The 16,829-nt window shown below is 38.8% G+C and overlaps 1 protein-coding gene and 1 non-coding gene across 2 annotated transcripts in view; one reads left to right on the forward strand and one right to left on the reverse strand.

The window, feature by feature from the left end:
- LOC118846863 overlaps positions 1–16,829 on the forward strand; it is a 102,129-nt gene that overhangs the window by 29,559 nt on the left and 55,741 nt on the right. Inside the window, 2 exon segments of the mRNA XM_036755557.1 lie at positions 985–1,326; positions 2,811–2,915. Coding sequence (XP_036611452.1) covers positions 985–1,326; positions 2,811–2,915 — 447 coding nt within the window.
- LOC118849253 lies at positions 6,699–6,805 on the reverse strand. The gene has a single exon (XR_005010306.1). It is a non-coding gene; the product is annotated as a U6 spliceosomal RNA (small nuclear RNA).

A 16,829-nucleotide genomic window follows, 5' to 3' on the forward strand; every position in this document is an offset into this window, starting at 1 on the left:
GATGACATAGTTTTGGAGGTCACCCTTTCCAACACCAGTTGAACATTTACTTGTGCCTCTATCTCACTAGTCATGATGGGGGATATTGGAACACTCTTTGCTCTTTGTTGTTACTTTTAGATTCCGTCACTATCATCATGACTCTATAACTACTCTTCCCACGACATTCATTTAAGCCATATTTACTAGCCAATCAAGATTCTGTCGGCTATTGTCTTCTGACCTCAAAGATATCCTCCTTCTTTCCTTAACCAGTTCAGTCCCTGGATCACAGTCTATCTCCTCTATGATAGCTGCCTTCATACTAAGGGACTTCAGCATACATATTGATACTCTTCAAATGCTCTAACCTCCCAATTCTTCAACTAATTTATTTCCCATGACCTATTCCTCCACTCCTCCTCAAATATATATATATATATATATATATATATATATTATACATATATATGTGTGTGTGTATGTGTGTGTATACAATATATATGTATAGGTGTATATATGTGAATATGTGTACACATGTTTATATGTGTATGTTCATATATACCTATGCACATACATACCTTTTATCTTGGCATCATTCCCTAGTATTCCAAGTCCATGTCCATGAACTCTGAAATTTCTTTACCTGATCATAATCTGTTGTCATTCCACCTCTCCCTCTGCCTTGAAACCCCAAACCCTGTTCTTTGTTGTCATTATGATGAGAGCTGGCACCAGATTTGAATCTAGGCTCCACCATATATACATTCAGAAATTTTGGCCAACTCTCAGAGTTTCAGTTTCTTCATCTGCAAAATGGGGTTGAAGATAATATTTGCAATACCCCCCTTAAAGGGTAACCATGAGCAAAACTTTTTATAAAGCTCCAGGGGCTATAGAGATGTGAAATATTACTATACAAAGAGTTGTCAACAGGTGGGGGCTTCTAGAACCCTGTGGATCTGGGAAAAGGAAGTTTTTGTTATTTTATTTTTGTGTTTGCAGGGCCAGGAGGCTCCAAAAGGATTGCAGGCCCAGGGGAATTGATTGGCATTGTAGGGGAGTCGATTACTCTTCCTTTGGAAATCATGGCAGGAGAGAAAGTTGAAAACATCACTTGGATTTCACAAACACTGTTTGCTGTTGTGTACTCAGGACAAGGAAGAAAACCAGCCAATATCACGCTAATAAGCCCCCTTTATGAGGGAAGGTTGAAAGTCCCTACTGATAGTTACTACCTGGAGATTAATGCCCTGAGAATGGAGGATGCAGGGTCCTACAAAGCTTTGATAATCACTCAGACCTGCTCTGTGGGCACCAACAGGGAGTTCATCTTGAGAATCCATGGTAAGGTTCAGGAGCAGAGCTCCTGGCATTTAAACTACTAATACCTCGATATTCATCCTAAGTCCTTGGCTCCTTAGTTTTCTCTTCTGGGGCTAAGAGAATGGAATCTCTAGGGGCTTGTGATCTGGGATAAGTTTTCATGGAAGGGACTCTTTCCAAGCCTCTGCCCAGAGTTCTGAGTCTGGGGTTTCTTAGGGACAGAGCCTTTCTGAGGGAAACACAGTGTATACCAGAGATACCTTATTTGCCCCTTGGAAGCACCACAGTTCTTACTTCAGTTCTATAAGGTTGACCCTAACAGGCACACCTTTTGCTAGCTAGGAGAATCATCTCCAGGTTGGTGTTTTATTCATTGATACCTAGCATACAGTGGGTCCTGTATTGTGCTAGATGCTATATGATACAAAAGCTTAAGACACTCTCCAGACTACAGAGGTATCATTTGGCTTAAACTGCCCTTGACAATTTTCAGGGAACTTAACCTACATTATCTCATTTGATGATCACAACAACAACCCTGTGAGATAAGTACTATTATTATCCTATTTTTATAGATGGGGAAACAGAGATTCAGAGAAGCCAAAAGTTTTGCCCAACATCACATAGCTAGTAAGGGGGCAGCTAGGAGGTGCAGTAGGTAGAATCCTGGAGGAGCTGAGTTTAAGTCAGACCTCAGATACTTATTAGCTGTGTGACCCTGGGCAAGTCGCTTAACTTCTATTTGCCTCAGTTTCCTCATCTGTAAAGTGAGGCTAATAATAACACCTAGTTTCCAGGTTTGTTGTAAGGATCAAATGAGTTAATAATTGTAAAGCACTTAGCATGGTACCTGGAGCATAGAAAACTATATAAATGTTAACTAGTAGTAGTTAGCAGAAGGTAGGAGTAGTAGTGGTGGTGGTGGTGGTGGTAGTAGTAGTGGTAGTGGTAATATTAGTACTATGGGTCAAGGAGAGATTTGAATCCAGGTGTCTCTGAACTCTATGTTCAGTGTTCTTTCTACTATACTATTAAAATTTTCTTATTCTAAAGAGATGTAGAGGTGGAGGTGGTGAGTGGGTATTATCTTCTTTGGAAACCTTTTTCTCTGAACCCAGTTTCCTGAGGAACAGAAATGTCTGTTCCATTGGTCTAGGGCAGAGGTAGGGAACCTGTGGCTTCGAGGTCCCTTGTAGCCCTCTAGGTCCTCAAGTGTGGACCTTTGACTGAATCCAAACTTCACAGAACAAATCTCCTTAATAAAAGTGTTTTTCTGTAAAACATGGACTCAGTCAAAAGGCTGTACCTGAGGACCTAGAAGGCCACATGTGGCCTCAAGACTGCAGGCTCCCCACCCCTGGTCTAGGGGTCCAGACCACCTCCCAGGATGGGATTCAGAGCCCCGTCTACTGGTCCCTCCCTTGGTACTGTTCTCTGTAACAGTTCTAATTTTCCTTTATTTTCCTAGTGACCTTGCTTCTTTTGCTCTCCTTTTTCCTTCTCAGATTCTCCAGCTCTTGCTCATTCAGTCTCCTCAGATTCTTCCTCCTTGGGGAAGGAGATTTTCTTCCTTGGATTCCTGGGGGCCCTGGGAATTGGACAAGTCTGGTTCTGACACAGAGAGAATCCAGAGGAGGAGTGAGAAGACAGGAGTGCTGTTGTGAGACATTATGGAACACTGAGTTTCTTGTCTATGCCAGTCTCACTTAGAATCCCCATATCTGCAGAGATGGATTGGCTGCAGGGTGTTTCTACATCTGCTCCTGCTATTGTTGAAAGTAAAAAAATGTAATTTTATGTGAAACCTAAATATGAGATTATGGAGTAACCATTGTGCATTTACTTCCTTTTTTCTTAAAAGAATTTTTTTTTGTTATTCTAAAGCTGACAAACACCAATAAACAGAAACATTTTCATATACAAAAAATAGAAAAATAGGATTGTATGCTGTTTTAACAATCCGGCTAGCAGCTTCTGTGGGGGTGTAAGATCCACCAACAACCAGCACCCAGAAAGCTGCCAACACGCTGCAAAAGCACAGGTTCTTTTGATCTGCTTTAGTAAGGAAAGCAATGTTAAGCTTACCTTAATTCAGCATACAAATATCATTCACTTAGCTCAGGGGAAAAGACCAGCACCCTGAACTTCAGAGCAAAATACAAACAAAGTACAAACATCAACAGACAGACCTCATCTGATTCAAATCCCAATACATATAGTTACCAGAGTTTAACAAAGTCTCAACATCCGGGTTTACGAGCTGGAGGGCTCTTAGCTACAGCTGCCTGGAGTCTCCACATCAGTGCACCGGCTCAAGTGAGAGACCTAAACAAATTACAAACATTGACAGACAGACCAAATACAGATTCATAGTTACCAAAATCTAGGTTCAGCCCGGGAGCTCATAATGTGGGCTGGCCCAGAGTCACTCGGGCCACCACTGCTGTGGGTAAGAGCTCAGAAGAAGAGAAATCCAGCCCCTGGTTTTATATCTTTTTCAGAGTCAGGGGCGAGTCACACATGTGACTCACCCACATGACCTAGAATCATCACAGCAACTCACCCACGTGACCTAGAATCATCACAAAGAGGTGACTTAAATCCACATGGTCTAAGAGCCTCTGATGTCCCAAACCTATTACTCAAACTCATGTGTAAACTAGGCCCTCCCTTAGTTAGCCCCACCTGGGGCCCCACCTTTGTTACCAAGTCACACCCACATAGGTTTAGCACCTAATTGGGGTTTGGGCCTGGGGCTTAGCACCTAGTAAGACTCAAAGACACTTAATTAATCATTTTAAAACAGTAAGAAAGTCCCAACTCAATTGATATTACATAAGCAAAACTGAATTTCTATTATGTAGTGATTCCCTATCAGAAATGATGCAGGGCAGGCTAGGAACCAACATCAGGATGATGGAGATGTTGGTCTATACCTAGTTTCTGCCATACTGGGTTGACTTCTTCAGAAGACCCGGCAGGCATAATCTCATTTCCCCTCACCCCCTACCCCCACCCTGCCCTTCTAACAATGAGAAGTCACTAGACAGTTTCAATTTCTGTGTTGGGAGACACTAGAAGGGAAGTAAAGAAACTATATATCTATATATCTGTATCTATATCTATATATCTATATATATATGATATATATATATAGAGAGAGCATCTAATATTTCCCAGGCACTGTGCCAAGCCCTTTTACCGCCTCTGTAACATCATCTTCATTTATTTATTTTATTTTTAATTTATGGAATAAAACAATCATTTCCATAACATAGTACAATAAAAAGATGATTCTACATGAAACTACAAATCTATTATGCACAACTTGCTATTCCTTTCAAATACACATACACAAAATTATCATATAAATTTCTTGTTTTTTCTTCCTTCCTCCTCTCCACCCCACCTCCCACCCTAGAGATGACTAACATTAGAAACAAATAGTTATATATGTAAAATCATTCTATACATACTTCTATTTATCAGTTCTTTCTCTGGATGCAGATAGCATCTTTCTTCATATGTCCTTTTAGTTAATTTGGGTATTTATAATAGACAAGCAATATTGCTGTTACTGTATACAGTGTTCTCTTGGTTCTATTCATTTTGGTCTTCATTATTTCATGCAAGTCTTTCCATGTTTTTCTGAGATCATTGAGCTCATCATTTCTTATAGCACAGTAGTATTCCATCACAATCATTTACCATGACTTGTTCAGCTATTCCCCAATTCATTTTCCATTCACATTCAAAGTTATAATTACTTTTTGTGAATTTCCCTCCATCTTATTTTTATTCACTAATTCCCTTCTCAGTTTCTCCTTTCACTCTATCCCTGTTACCTTATCTTCTCCCCTTACCCTCTTATTCCTTATTTTGCCCTCCCCTCTAAAAGTCCCTCCTTTATGATGTATTTACCCCACTCTCTTAATCTTAATCAAGATACCCTTCTAAAAGTCCCACCGCCACCCAACCCACCATTTTTCTCACCTCTCTAGAAGTTCAGAAGACTTGTAAACTTTTTCAGATGTATAGTTATTTCCTCTTCAATGCAGATGAGAATTAGGTTCCAGTGTTACTAGCTCTGCACTCCTACCTGCTTCCTCTGTGTTAGTTTTTCTTTTCATGCCCCATTTTTATGAGAGAAGTTCTCCTTTTAACCTTTTCCTACCCAATTTGTTTTTAGAATCACCTCATCATACACAACTCAGCCCCAACATTTCTTTCAAACTACTTTAGTAATGATAACAGTTTTAAGAATACTATTACTAATAGTAAAAATTAATGATTACTATTATTAATAACATTTTCATATATCATAAGTAAACAGTTTGACCTTAATGCCTTATAATTAGTCTTTAATGATTTCCTTGTATTTATTCTGGATCTTTTATATTGAATTTTCCACTGAGTTCTAGTCTTTTTGTTAGAAATACTTGAAAGTCTCTCAGTTCATCAAATAGTCATTTTTTTCCATTCAGGATTATACTCAACTTTGCTGGATAAATTATTCTTTGATGCACCCCCCAGTTCCTTTGTTCTTTGAAATATAATGTTCCAAGACCTACAGTCTTTTAGTGTAGAAGTTGCTAGTCTTCTGAAATCCTGATTGTTTTCCCACAGTATTTAAATTTTTTTTTCCTTGTTGCTTGCTTGGCTATGATGTTTCTGTAAGTTTTCTTCCTAGGATCTCTTTCAGGTGGTAATTGGTGAATTCTTTCTATTTCACTTCCTTGCTCTAGAACTTTAGGGCAATTTTCCTTAATAATTTCTTGTAATATTATATCCAGATTCTTTTTTTGATCATAACTTTCAGGTAGTCCAACAATTCTCATATTGTCTCTCCTAGATCTGTTCTCCAGATCAGTTGTTTTTCTAATGAGATGTTTCAGATTCTCTTCTAATTTTTCTAGTTTTATTTTTTCTTGGCATTTTATAATGTCATTTGTTTCCAATTGCCCAATTCTAGTTTTTGAGGAGTTATTTTCTTCCTTAAGATTTTGTATCTCTTTTTACTATTGGTTAACTATCTTTTCATAATTTTCTTGAATTGCTTTTTTTTCCTAATTTTTCCTTATTCTCCCTTATTTGAATTTTGAATTCCTTTTTAAGTTCTTCCAAGATTTCTTTTTGGGCTTACGACCATTTGATGCTACTCTTTAGAGTTGGAGTGGCTTTTTTTAATCTCATTATCTTTTTTTCTTTTATAATTAAGATTTTTTATTTTTAGTTTACAACACTCAGTTCCACATAATTTTGAGTTCCAGATTTTCTTATCCCCCCTTCCCCCCCTCCCTCCCCAAATGACATGGAATCAGATATATCTTCTACATATAACTTTGCATTGAACTTATTTACACAATAGTCAAGTTGTAAAGAAGAATTATGACAAAAATATGAAATGCTTCATGAATTTGCATGTCATCCTTGAGCAGAGGCCATGCTAATCTTCTCTGTATCATTCCCATTTTAGTACATGTGCTGCCAAAGTGAGCACTTTTAACCTTATTATCTTCCTCTCAATATGACCCCAGATGTTCTTTTACACCCAAGTACCTCTCAATGATCCCATTCTTTTTCCTTTGATTACTCATTTTTATTTTTAATTTGTCTTATTTTATTTTTAACAGCTTAATATTATTGTTACTAACAATTTTTAATCCCGAGTTGTGGGTAATGCTGTCCTAGGTCTCAGGTCCTCCTTACTGTTGTTTTTTGAAATCTCTCTGGAGACCCAACCTCAGGGACTCCTCTCCTCCTCTCCTAAGCAACAGTTAGGACCCCCAAACCATACTGTTTCTAAAATGTTCTTGCTCCCTGTGGTTACTACATTCACAGGATGTGTGCTCATGCCTCCTCCCCCACAACCACAGCTGAGGAAAGAACAGTAAGGGGTCCTTCATTTTGCCCCCACTCAGCTCTGCTGTTCTCTAGATGAAAGTTTTCGAGCTAAAAGTTCATAAGGTAACATTTCTTGTGGCCTACTCTGCTTCCCTCAGGACCTACTGTTTCTTGATTCAGTGGAGTCAGCCTGGAAGTGTTTATACTTCCCTCAGGCCAAACCTAAACCCCTGGAGTCTTCTCTGAGGTCCTCTGAAGATGTTCTAGGTCAGAACAATTACTTTACCCCTTTATTTTTGCTGTTCCTCCTTCAATTTGTGGCAAATTTCTGTTTGTTTATGGAGGAAATCTGGAGAACCTGGAGATTTCTGACCTACTCCACCATGTTCCCAGAATGCATCATCCAAAGCACTTTTTACAAATATTATCTTATTGAAAATATTATTAGTAAATGGCAACAATTTGCCAGTGGCTTTGAGGGAAGACATACATTGTGAGAGCACTGCTCAGGGCCTTAGGTGACACAGTGGATAGAGTGCTGGGTCTGGAGTAAGAAAGACCTAAGTTAAAATCCTGCCTCAGACTATAGTTGTATGAGCTTTATGAAGTCACTTAGCCTCTGTCTGTCTCAGAATCCTTAGCTGTAAAATGGGGATAATAACCGCACTTACCTCCCGGGGTTGGAGGACCAGATGAGTTAATATTTGTGAAGCACTTAGCACAGTGCCTGCCACATAGTAATCACTTAATATATGCTTATTTCCTTTGTATGCTCTTTCTTTCCTGTCCCCAGAGGACGGGGCTGATGAAGGGCTTGGGGTGAAGGAGGGCAGTGGAACATAAACATTAAAAGAAAGAGAAACACCTGGGGAGACCACCTGGAGCGAAACTTTCTGTAGAACTCCAGGTTGTCTAATGGCCTGTTCCTGAAACCAAAACTGAAAGTTCCATAGTGCTCACCTGAAGTGAGATTTTACTTCTTTACTGTTTCTCACATCTCCTTACTCTGTATCTTTTCAATATCCCCAGTGCCTAAAAGGCTCTCTCTCCTCATCTCAGCCACTTAATTTCATTGACTTCCATCAAGAGTAGGCTCAAATCCCACCTTCTAAAAATATTTATTTACATGCATTCATAATCTGTTCCTTTACTGCCCCTCTCCTCCATTAAACAATAACTACCAAAAAAAAGAAAAGAAATAAAGAGAACCCTCATTACAAATGCATGGTCCAGCAAATTTTTGTTTGATTTTATTTTGCTTTTTTTTTTTTTCATTTTTGAAGTTTGCCATCTCTCTGTCAGCAAGTGAGTGTTATGTTTCATCTCCAGTGTTCTGGATCCTTGGTTTATCACTGCACACATGGAGTTCTAAAGTCTTTCAAAGTTATTCTCCTTGCTTTGCTCTTCATCAGTTCAAACGAGGTCTTCCCTGTTTCTCTGAAAAGGTCCATATTGTGACTTCTTATGGCGTAATAATGGTCCATCATATTCTTATAGCACAATTTGTTTAGTTTTCAGTTTGGGGCTAGTATGGAAAGGTCAGTTACAAATCTTTTTATATATATAGGTCCTTTTCCTCTTTCTTTCATCCTTTTGAAGTATAAACCTAGTAATGGTAGAGCTGGGTCACAGCATTTGCATAGTTTAGTAACTTTCAAATCCTGCCTTCTATGAGAGACCTTTCCAGTCTCCTCAGCTCCTCTGAAATTACCTTCCATGTACTCTCTCTATATTTTATTTTTACATAGTTATTTGCCTGTTGTCTTCCCTTTAGAATATATGTTTTAACACAGTGCTTGGTACATAGTAAATGGTTAATAAATGGCTACTGACTTGCCTTGCTTTGGTGAAGCCTAAGGACCCATTCTCAGAATGTTTTAAAATGCACAAACAAATAAAAAGGTTTGCAAAGCAAACATATTGAAAGAAAATATGTATTTTTCTCCATGTAAGTTACAACACTTATTCATTTAGTCAGTCAACAACTAATATTGATATAAATAGATAGCTAGAATTTAGATAGCACTTTAAGGTTTTCATAGCAGTTCACATATATTAATTATTTCAAAAGAACTGTGTGATTCCCCAAAGATCTGGTGATCCTGTTTCATTCTGGGTCCAACCCTTTGTTGATTTCCAGGCCTGTCCACTGAAGTATGGATTTTTAAAAAATGGTTAATATCATCAGAATATCCTGGTAGGGTAGGAAATCTCTTCTTGAAATCTACGCACAGGGACACCAGGTTGAGTCCCTGGTCTAAAGGGATACTGTTCTGAACCATAAATAGCAGAACTAAAGTTACAAAACTAACCCAGCCCAATCCCCCTTTTAAAATTTACATATCTGTGATGTTAAAACCCCAATACTCATTGTACTATCTCCTTATTTTCATAATGTTCAATTTTCAAATGGGTAATTTTGTTATTTCTCAGTAAATGTCCTTCTATAATTTCTTTTAAGAATTTTAATCATATGAGAAAACAAGATATGAGAAGGAAAAGTGAAAGGGGAAGGTTTGGAGTGCAACACTTTTGTTTTTCACCAAAAATTAAAATAGAAATGGAAATAGAAATAGATACTTGATTCTCTAATTTTATGAGTCATAGAATGAGAGTGCACAATATATGGGATGTTTCCGAATGAAGTGTCAGGGGTCTGCCAAAGTCTAGGTCTCTACCCTCTTGGTATGGGAAATCTACATTTGAAAACCCAAGTCCCTCAGGCCTGAAATAATGTTTTTTCACTTATTCATTTAGTCAGTCAATAACTAATATTGATATAAATAGATAGCTAGAATGTAGATAGCACTTTAAGGTTTTCATAGCAGTTCACATATATTAATTATTTCAAAAGAACTGTGTGATTCCTCAAAGATCTGGTGATCCTATTTCATTCTAGGCCCAACTCTTTGTTGATTTCCAGGACCTGTCCACTGAAGTGTGGATTTTTAAAAAATAGTTAATATCATCAGAATATCCTGGTAGGGTAGGAAATCTCTAAGATAGTGAAGGCCTCCTTCCAGATAGAATCAGTGGGCTTACAATGTTGTTGAAAAAAATAGTGAGGAATCATCTATATCTGTAGATTCTCATAGCTCTGTTTCTTTAATCTTAAAGATTACTTTTTTCTGAGAAGAAAATGTTTCCCCTGAACTCACAGCCTATCTGTTTTATGCAACTATAGGCCTAGAAATGGGAGTGCAGGCAGGCCTGTATGTCTGATCTGAGGATATTGAAGGTATAGAATTGACTCAGTAAGTCATTGCAAAAGGGGCTAGCAAAAGCTGCCCCTAAAGGGTTTTCTCCTCTCCCTCATTTTCTTCCCCGATGACTGAGATACCTCAACAGGAGGAGATACTGTGGAAAGCCCTTCCATGTTCCCTGTTTTAGTTAAATGCCGACTCCAACTCCCACCCCTCATACTTAGTGTGGAGGGAACAGGTAATCTGGTGCCCAAGATAATGCAAATCCATGCCCCAAAGTTGCTGCAGAAAGGTCTTTATGCTAGTATAGAAACCAATGTACTATGTGTATGTTTACCCATTTTTCTAGGTATTAGTGGATCAGTGGCAAATGAATCCACTGGAGTTGCCTCTGTTTTGCATAGTGGGTGGGGAAGGGGAATGTGGGAGAGGAACTCAGAATGATTCTTTTGTCCATTGATTATCTTGTGTGGATTACCTTGCAATTCCTTGTGAGTTACTTTGCAAGAAAGCTCATACATTGGAATGGAGGCTTAAACCATATTTGCATAATTAAGATTATTGAACTAGAGGTAGTTAGAGGTCCTAGAGTTGGGTTGTGTGTTTGGGGGGACCCTGGATATGTTTTAAAAATATAAACTTTCATGGCAAATCCATGAGTTCACTTAAAGAGGAAAGAAGATTGTCCAGGGTTGGGAAGGAAACCCAGAAGTGGCCTAGGTTCTAATTAGTAATTCTAAGGGGCAATTTTAAAGGACAAAAAAAGGTGCCTTTTTGAAACTATGAAAAGACTACAAATAGGAAAGACATGATATAAATGAAAAAAAATTCAGAGCATGGACAGAAACCACAAAAAAGGGCTAAGTCAAGGTGAGACACGATACAAAACAGTATATCAAAAGTCAGAAACTATGGATACGACTCAGTCTAGTACTAGCACAGAAAGCATCCAGGGAGTCTGTCCTCCTCATACCATTGCCAAATATTGTAGTTTCTATTGTCGCAACATCTCTTGTATGTTCCCCTCTCTCCACTCACATAGCTTGATTTTTCTCCCCACCCTCCTCTTCCATTCAGGTCTTTGTCACCTCTCACCTGGACTATCGAGAAAACCTTCTAACTGATCTCCTGGGTCTCAAATCTCTCCCTATTTCTATTCATATTCCATTCATCTGTAAAAGTATGATTATTATGAGGCTAAAATGAAATAAAATTTACAAAATGCTTTGTAAATCTTCTTGGAGGCTTTTGTTGTAGGCTCTTTGACTTTGTTGACTTCTTCTGGCTGTATGTTTTGGTCTTCTTTGTCACCAAAGAAAGATTCCAAAGTCTGAGACTGAATCTGGGTGCATTTTTGCTGCCTGGCCATGTTCCCAGCCAACTTACTTGACCCTTGAGTTTTTCAGCGGGGTATGACTGTTTATAGAGTAAAGACTACTATGTTGCAAGCTTGAGGGGATGCGCTGCCACACCAGCACTCCTCCTTCTCCAAAAACCCACAACCCGAACTGGACTTAGATCTTCAGCAGGCTGTGCACTCCTGCTCTGATTGGCCACTTAATTCCTCCCACCAGGTGGGCCTGGGGCTGGAAGCAACTGCAGCTGCAGTTCTGTAGCTGCGCCATCTCTGCTGCCCCTGGGGCGGTGGCCGAAACCACGAACTCCTCCTTTCACTCTGTCCCCAGCATCTTTTCCCACTAACCTTCTCTGTTGTCTTTGGTGTTTGTGGGTTGAGAAGTCTGGTAACAGCTGCAGCTCAGTGATCCAGGGCCCTCACTTTGTAAATCTTAAAGTGCTATAAAAATGCTATTGTGGTTGTTGTCACATGTGAATAGGCAAGTGATATCCAATGTCAGTACCTCATCAAATAAGCAGTAACTTACCAATAACATAACTAGCACCAACCACAACCACAATGCAGTTACAATAATTGATGATGGAAGAGAAAATTCCCATGAAGGAAAAATAAAAACAAAAAATCTGGACGGGAATAAAAAGATTCCAGTAAAGAAAAGAGGAAATATTTCCAAAATGAAATATGGAGAATGAAAAAAAATCCCAGAAAATTAGCAAAACTAAAAATGAAAAGAAGCTCAAATTTCAGAATCATCAAAAGAAATTTCCAGGTTGTGTGTCTCCAGCTGCGACTTCTCTGTCACTGAGTTGTAACTGCTTAAAAGGAAAAAATAAAACAATAAAAGAAAATTAAAGAAAGTTATTTAAAATATCTGAGTTGTTCCTCCATATTTGACCCTGTTTGGGCTATGTGTGTCCCTTGTGCATGTACCAGGTGATATTGGAAATGCTACAGTAATAATAGCAGCCCACACTCAGCTCATGTTTTGCATTTTGTTGGCTTATAAAAAGATAGGGTGTCACTTTGTTAGTAACCAGCAAGGGTGGGAAATTTATAATTTTTGCCCAGTTGTGGCTCTATACTCAAGCCAAGAGCTTTGTGGACTCTTGAAGGATCCCTACTCAATGATTTGCCTGTGAGGGCAGCTAATCAATGACATTTCTCAAGCACCTTCCATGTGTCAGGTACTGTGCTAGGTGTTGGGAAAGGGAAGAGAATAAATATGTATATTGTGCCTAGTATGTGCCAGCACTTTACAAATATTATCTCATTTGAACCTTACAACAACCCTTTGAGACAGGTGCTATTATTATTCCCCTTTTGCAGTTTAAAGAAACAGAGACAGACAAAGGTTAAGTGATTTGCCCAGCATCAAACACTTATAACAAGTGTCTGAGGCTGGATTTGACCTTGAGTCTTTCTGATTTCAGACTCCAGACCCAGCACTCTATCCACTGCATCACCTGGTAAGGTTATAAGTCAATTGAATTCAAGTCTTTCTGACTCTATATCCAGTGCTTTATCCACTGGACTATCAGCTGATTAGAGGATTTTTTTGTCCTGAAACGTGTTGTGTATGCTTTAGCAGACCTCAAGCTCAATACAAGGGAATAGTGGGCTATAGCAGCTTAAAAAAGTTCATGATCTTGGTGCTATGTTAAGAGTGGCATAGGTTACAAGAATAAGAAAGGGATAGTACTACTTTACTCTGCATTGGCTAGATGACATCTGGAGTACTGTATAACATGGTTTAAGAAAGTTATTACTAAGCTGGCAAATACTGAGAGTTTGGAAATCAGGATGATGAAGGCTTCAAGTTAATGTCATATGAACATCATTTGAAGGAATTGGGCATGTTTAGTCTGGGAAAAGGAAAGGGTTGTGGAAGGAAGGGGAAAAGAAGAGAGTGCTGCCTTCAAGTTTTTGAAGGACTATCACCTGAAAGAAGGATCTAACTTGTTCTTTTTGGTCCCAGGGGACAAAAACTAGGAACAAAGGATGAAAGTTGCAGAGAGGTAAATTTAGTCTTGATATACAGAAAACAAACAACTTCCTAACAATTATCTAAAAGTAACTGGTGTAGACTTGAAATTTTCCGATGATACAACATTGGGAGAGATAGCTACCACATTAGATGACAGAATCCTAAAGTCAGCGTGTAAAAAGACCTTAATAGTCCAAAGCATTGATTGGACTGAATATACAAAGATTAAATTTAACAAGGATATAGATAATGTCCTACATGTGAGCTCCAAAACTTAACTTCACAAGTACAAGCTGGGAAAGGTGTGGTAAGGAAGTAGCTTATGAAAAAATAAAAACAACTTGTCATTTTAAGGTCTTGCAAGCTCTATTATGTCATCAGTGAGGTATGACTGCTACAAAACCTAATATGATCTTAGGCTGGATTAGTAAAAGAATCTTTTCCAGGATGAAGGACTTGATTATCCCACTGTACCATGCCTGATCACATCAGCTCTGGAGTATTCTATTGGCTTCTGAGAACCACATTTTTCTTTTTTTTTCTTTTTGGAGGGGGGAAAGGCAGGGCAATTGGGGTTAAGTGACTTGCCCAAGGTCGCGCAGCTAGTAAGTGTGTCAAGTGTCTGAGGCTGGATTTGAATTCAGATCCTCCTGACTCCAGGGCCAGTGCTCTACTCACTGCACCAACTAGCTTCTTCAAGAACCCTATTTTTCAATAGGACACCAACAAGATGGAATGTGTTGGAAGAAGGAACAGAGGATTGAAAGGGGATAAAAAAGGTATGAAATGAAGATTGGTAGGAAAAACTAGGGATGTTCTTCCTAAAGATGAGAAGATTTAGTGGAAATGATAGCTGTCTACAAATATTTGAAGGATTGTCCTTTTGTAGGAAGGATTCAACTTGTTTTGCTTGGATCCAAAGAGCAGAACTTGGAGAAGGTAGAAAAAGTTGCAAAGAGGCAGATTTTGGCTTGACATAAGAGATAATTTTCAAATAATTACTTCTGTCTGAAATTGGAATAGGCTGCTTTAGATGGCCACAAAAGTCTTATATCAATTAGTGCCTCACCACAGTGTGGAGATTACCTAAGGTATTTTGAATCTATGCCAATGTTGTTGCTGTTGAGTCATTTTAGTTACATCCAACTCTTTGTGACCTCATTTAGGGTTTTTTTGGCAAAGGCACTGGAGTAGTTTGCCACTTCTTTCTGCAGTTTATTTTACAGACGAAGAACTGAGGCAAACAGGGTTTTAAATGGCCTAACGAAGATCACATAGGTAGTAAGCGAATGAATCTTCCTGACTCCAGCCCCGGCAATCTACTCATCAGGCCACCTAGCTGTGCAATAGAATGCAATAAATCAATCAATAAACATTTATTAAGTGCTTGCCCTTGGACAACTTACAAACCAGCTTGGGAAGCAACTTGTACCATGTAAGTGTATACAAAATAGATACAAGTTGGTTTTGCCATGGCAAGCACTAGCTAAGAATGGGAGTAGAAGGTAATATGAAGAAAGGTTTTATGTAGAAGGTAGCCCTTGAGTTAAGACTTGAAGGAGATGAAGCAGTGCATTCCAGGCATGGTAGATACACAGTCAGATACCTGGCACAATAAATCTGGAGTCAGGAAGAACTTAGTTCAAATCCGGCCTCAGACATTTACTAGCTGTGCGATTGCGGGCAAATCATCGAACCTGTCTGCCTCAGTTTCCTCATTTGTAAACTGGGAATGATAATAAAAGCGCCTATCTCCTAGGTTGGTTGTGAAAATAAAATACGTTTGTAAAGTGCTTTTCAAACATTAAAGTACTACATAAATGCAAGAGATAATGATGATGATGACAATAATACATAATGAAGAACATTAAAAAGACCAGTTTGGCTTGACTATAGTATATATGGTAGGGAGTAATATGTATGTAACAAGACTTGAAAGGTTGGGGTCAAGTTAAAAAGGATTTAATTTTAAATATCAAACAGAACAGTTTATATTTGATTCTAAAGGTAATAGGAAGCCACTGGATTTTATTGAGTAGGGTAGTATAACAACACAGAAGAGTTGGTGGGCCTGGAGGGTTGGGGTGCTTAGCCTTTCCTACTAAGGGTGCTCTAGCTCAAGACCCACGTGAGTAGACTACCTTCACTCCCGGGATAATCTAGTTCCTGAAGAGAGGTCTCACTATTTTCCCTTAGTCCTCTGGCTCTTTAAACCTCTCCCTCCCCAACCCGCTGCTCCAAAGTCCAACAAAAAAAAAAATCTAAAGCTTAGGTCTAGTTCATGTCTAGGGTTTCCTCTTTAGAATGTCCTCTTGTTGGCACAAGTCTATCCATCATCAATTTATTACAGTACCTATTTCCCTGCAGGCCCATGGACATTGAATTTGTCATTTTAAAAATATTTTTGCAATTCTGGTATCTTAAAGTTGTCTGTTTCCTTTTTTCTGAGTTTTAGGGAATTTGAGCATTTCTTCATGTGGTTATTAATAGTTGGTATTTTTCTTCCCTTTAAAAATTCTTTCCAAATTCAGTGCTTTTCCGCTAAAAGTTGTGCTCTTCTTGTAACCATGCTACCCGGTGTGGGAGAGGTCCTTTACACTTCCCTTCCACCCCACAAATTTGACAGGAAAGTGACCTCAAATAGCAAATTCATATGTGACACATCATCCTGTTACATCTTTGGTTTGGGGGTGTTTAAGGGGGAGGGTAGATGTCTATGCCTTCTATGCTGTTCCTTTTGTCTGGTGTTAAAATTGGTGATGAGAAGCAACTCTCTGTGTTAACGAAATATATCCATTCCTATGCCCTACAATTTGAAGAAACTGCTCCTGCCTGCAATATACCTGTTTTCTCACTAGTAAAACAGACAAGATGACTAATCCTTATTCATTTATTTACTTGAGACTCCCTTCCCCCCACCTAACCTGGAAGAGAAAAGGGGCAGAGTGAAGCAACTCATGAAGCTCCAGAGAAAAGACCACCCCCACCTCTTCTTCCTGACTCTCAAGTCTTTCTTTCCACCATGAGATAAACTGTCTTTTGCCAACCCCTTTATTCTCTAAGGGGGAACTCAATTTTTTCCTCCGTAACCTAACTCAAAAGCGTTCTCTGCCCCCTCCACTATATGTTTATTTTT

This window comes from Trichosurus vulpecula, chromosome 4 (genome assembly GCF_011100635.1).
Source record: "Trichosurus vulpecula isolate mTriVul1 chromosome 4, mTriVul1.pri, whole genome shotgun sequence".
In the NCBI taxonomy this organism is placed as follows: domain Eukaryota; kingdom Metazoa; phylum Chordata; class Mammalia; order Diprotodontia; family Phalangeridae; genus Trichosurus; species Trichosurus vulpecula.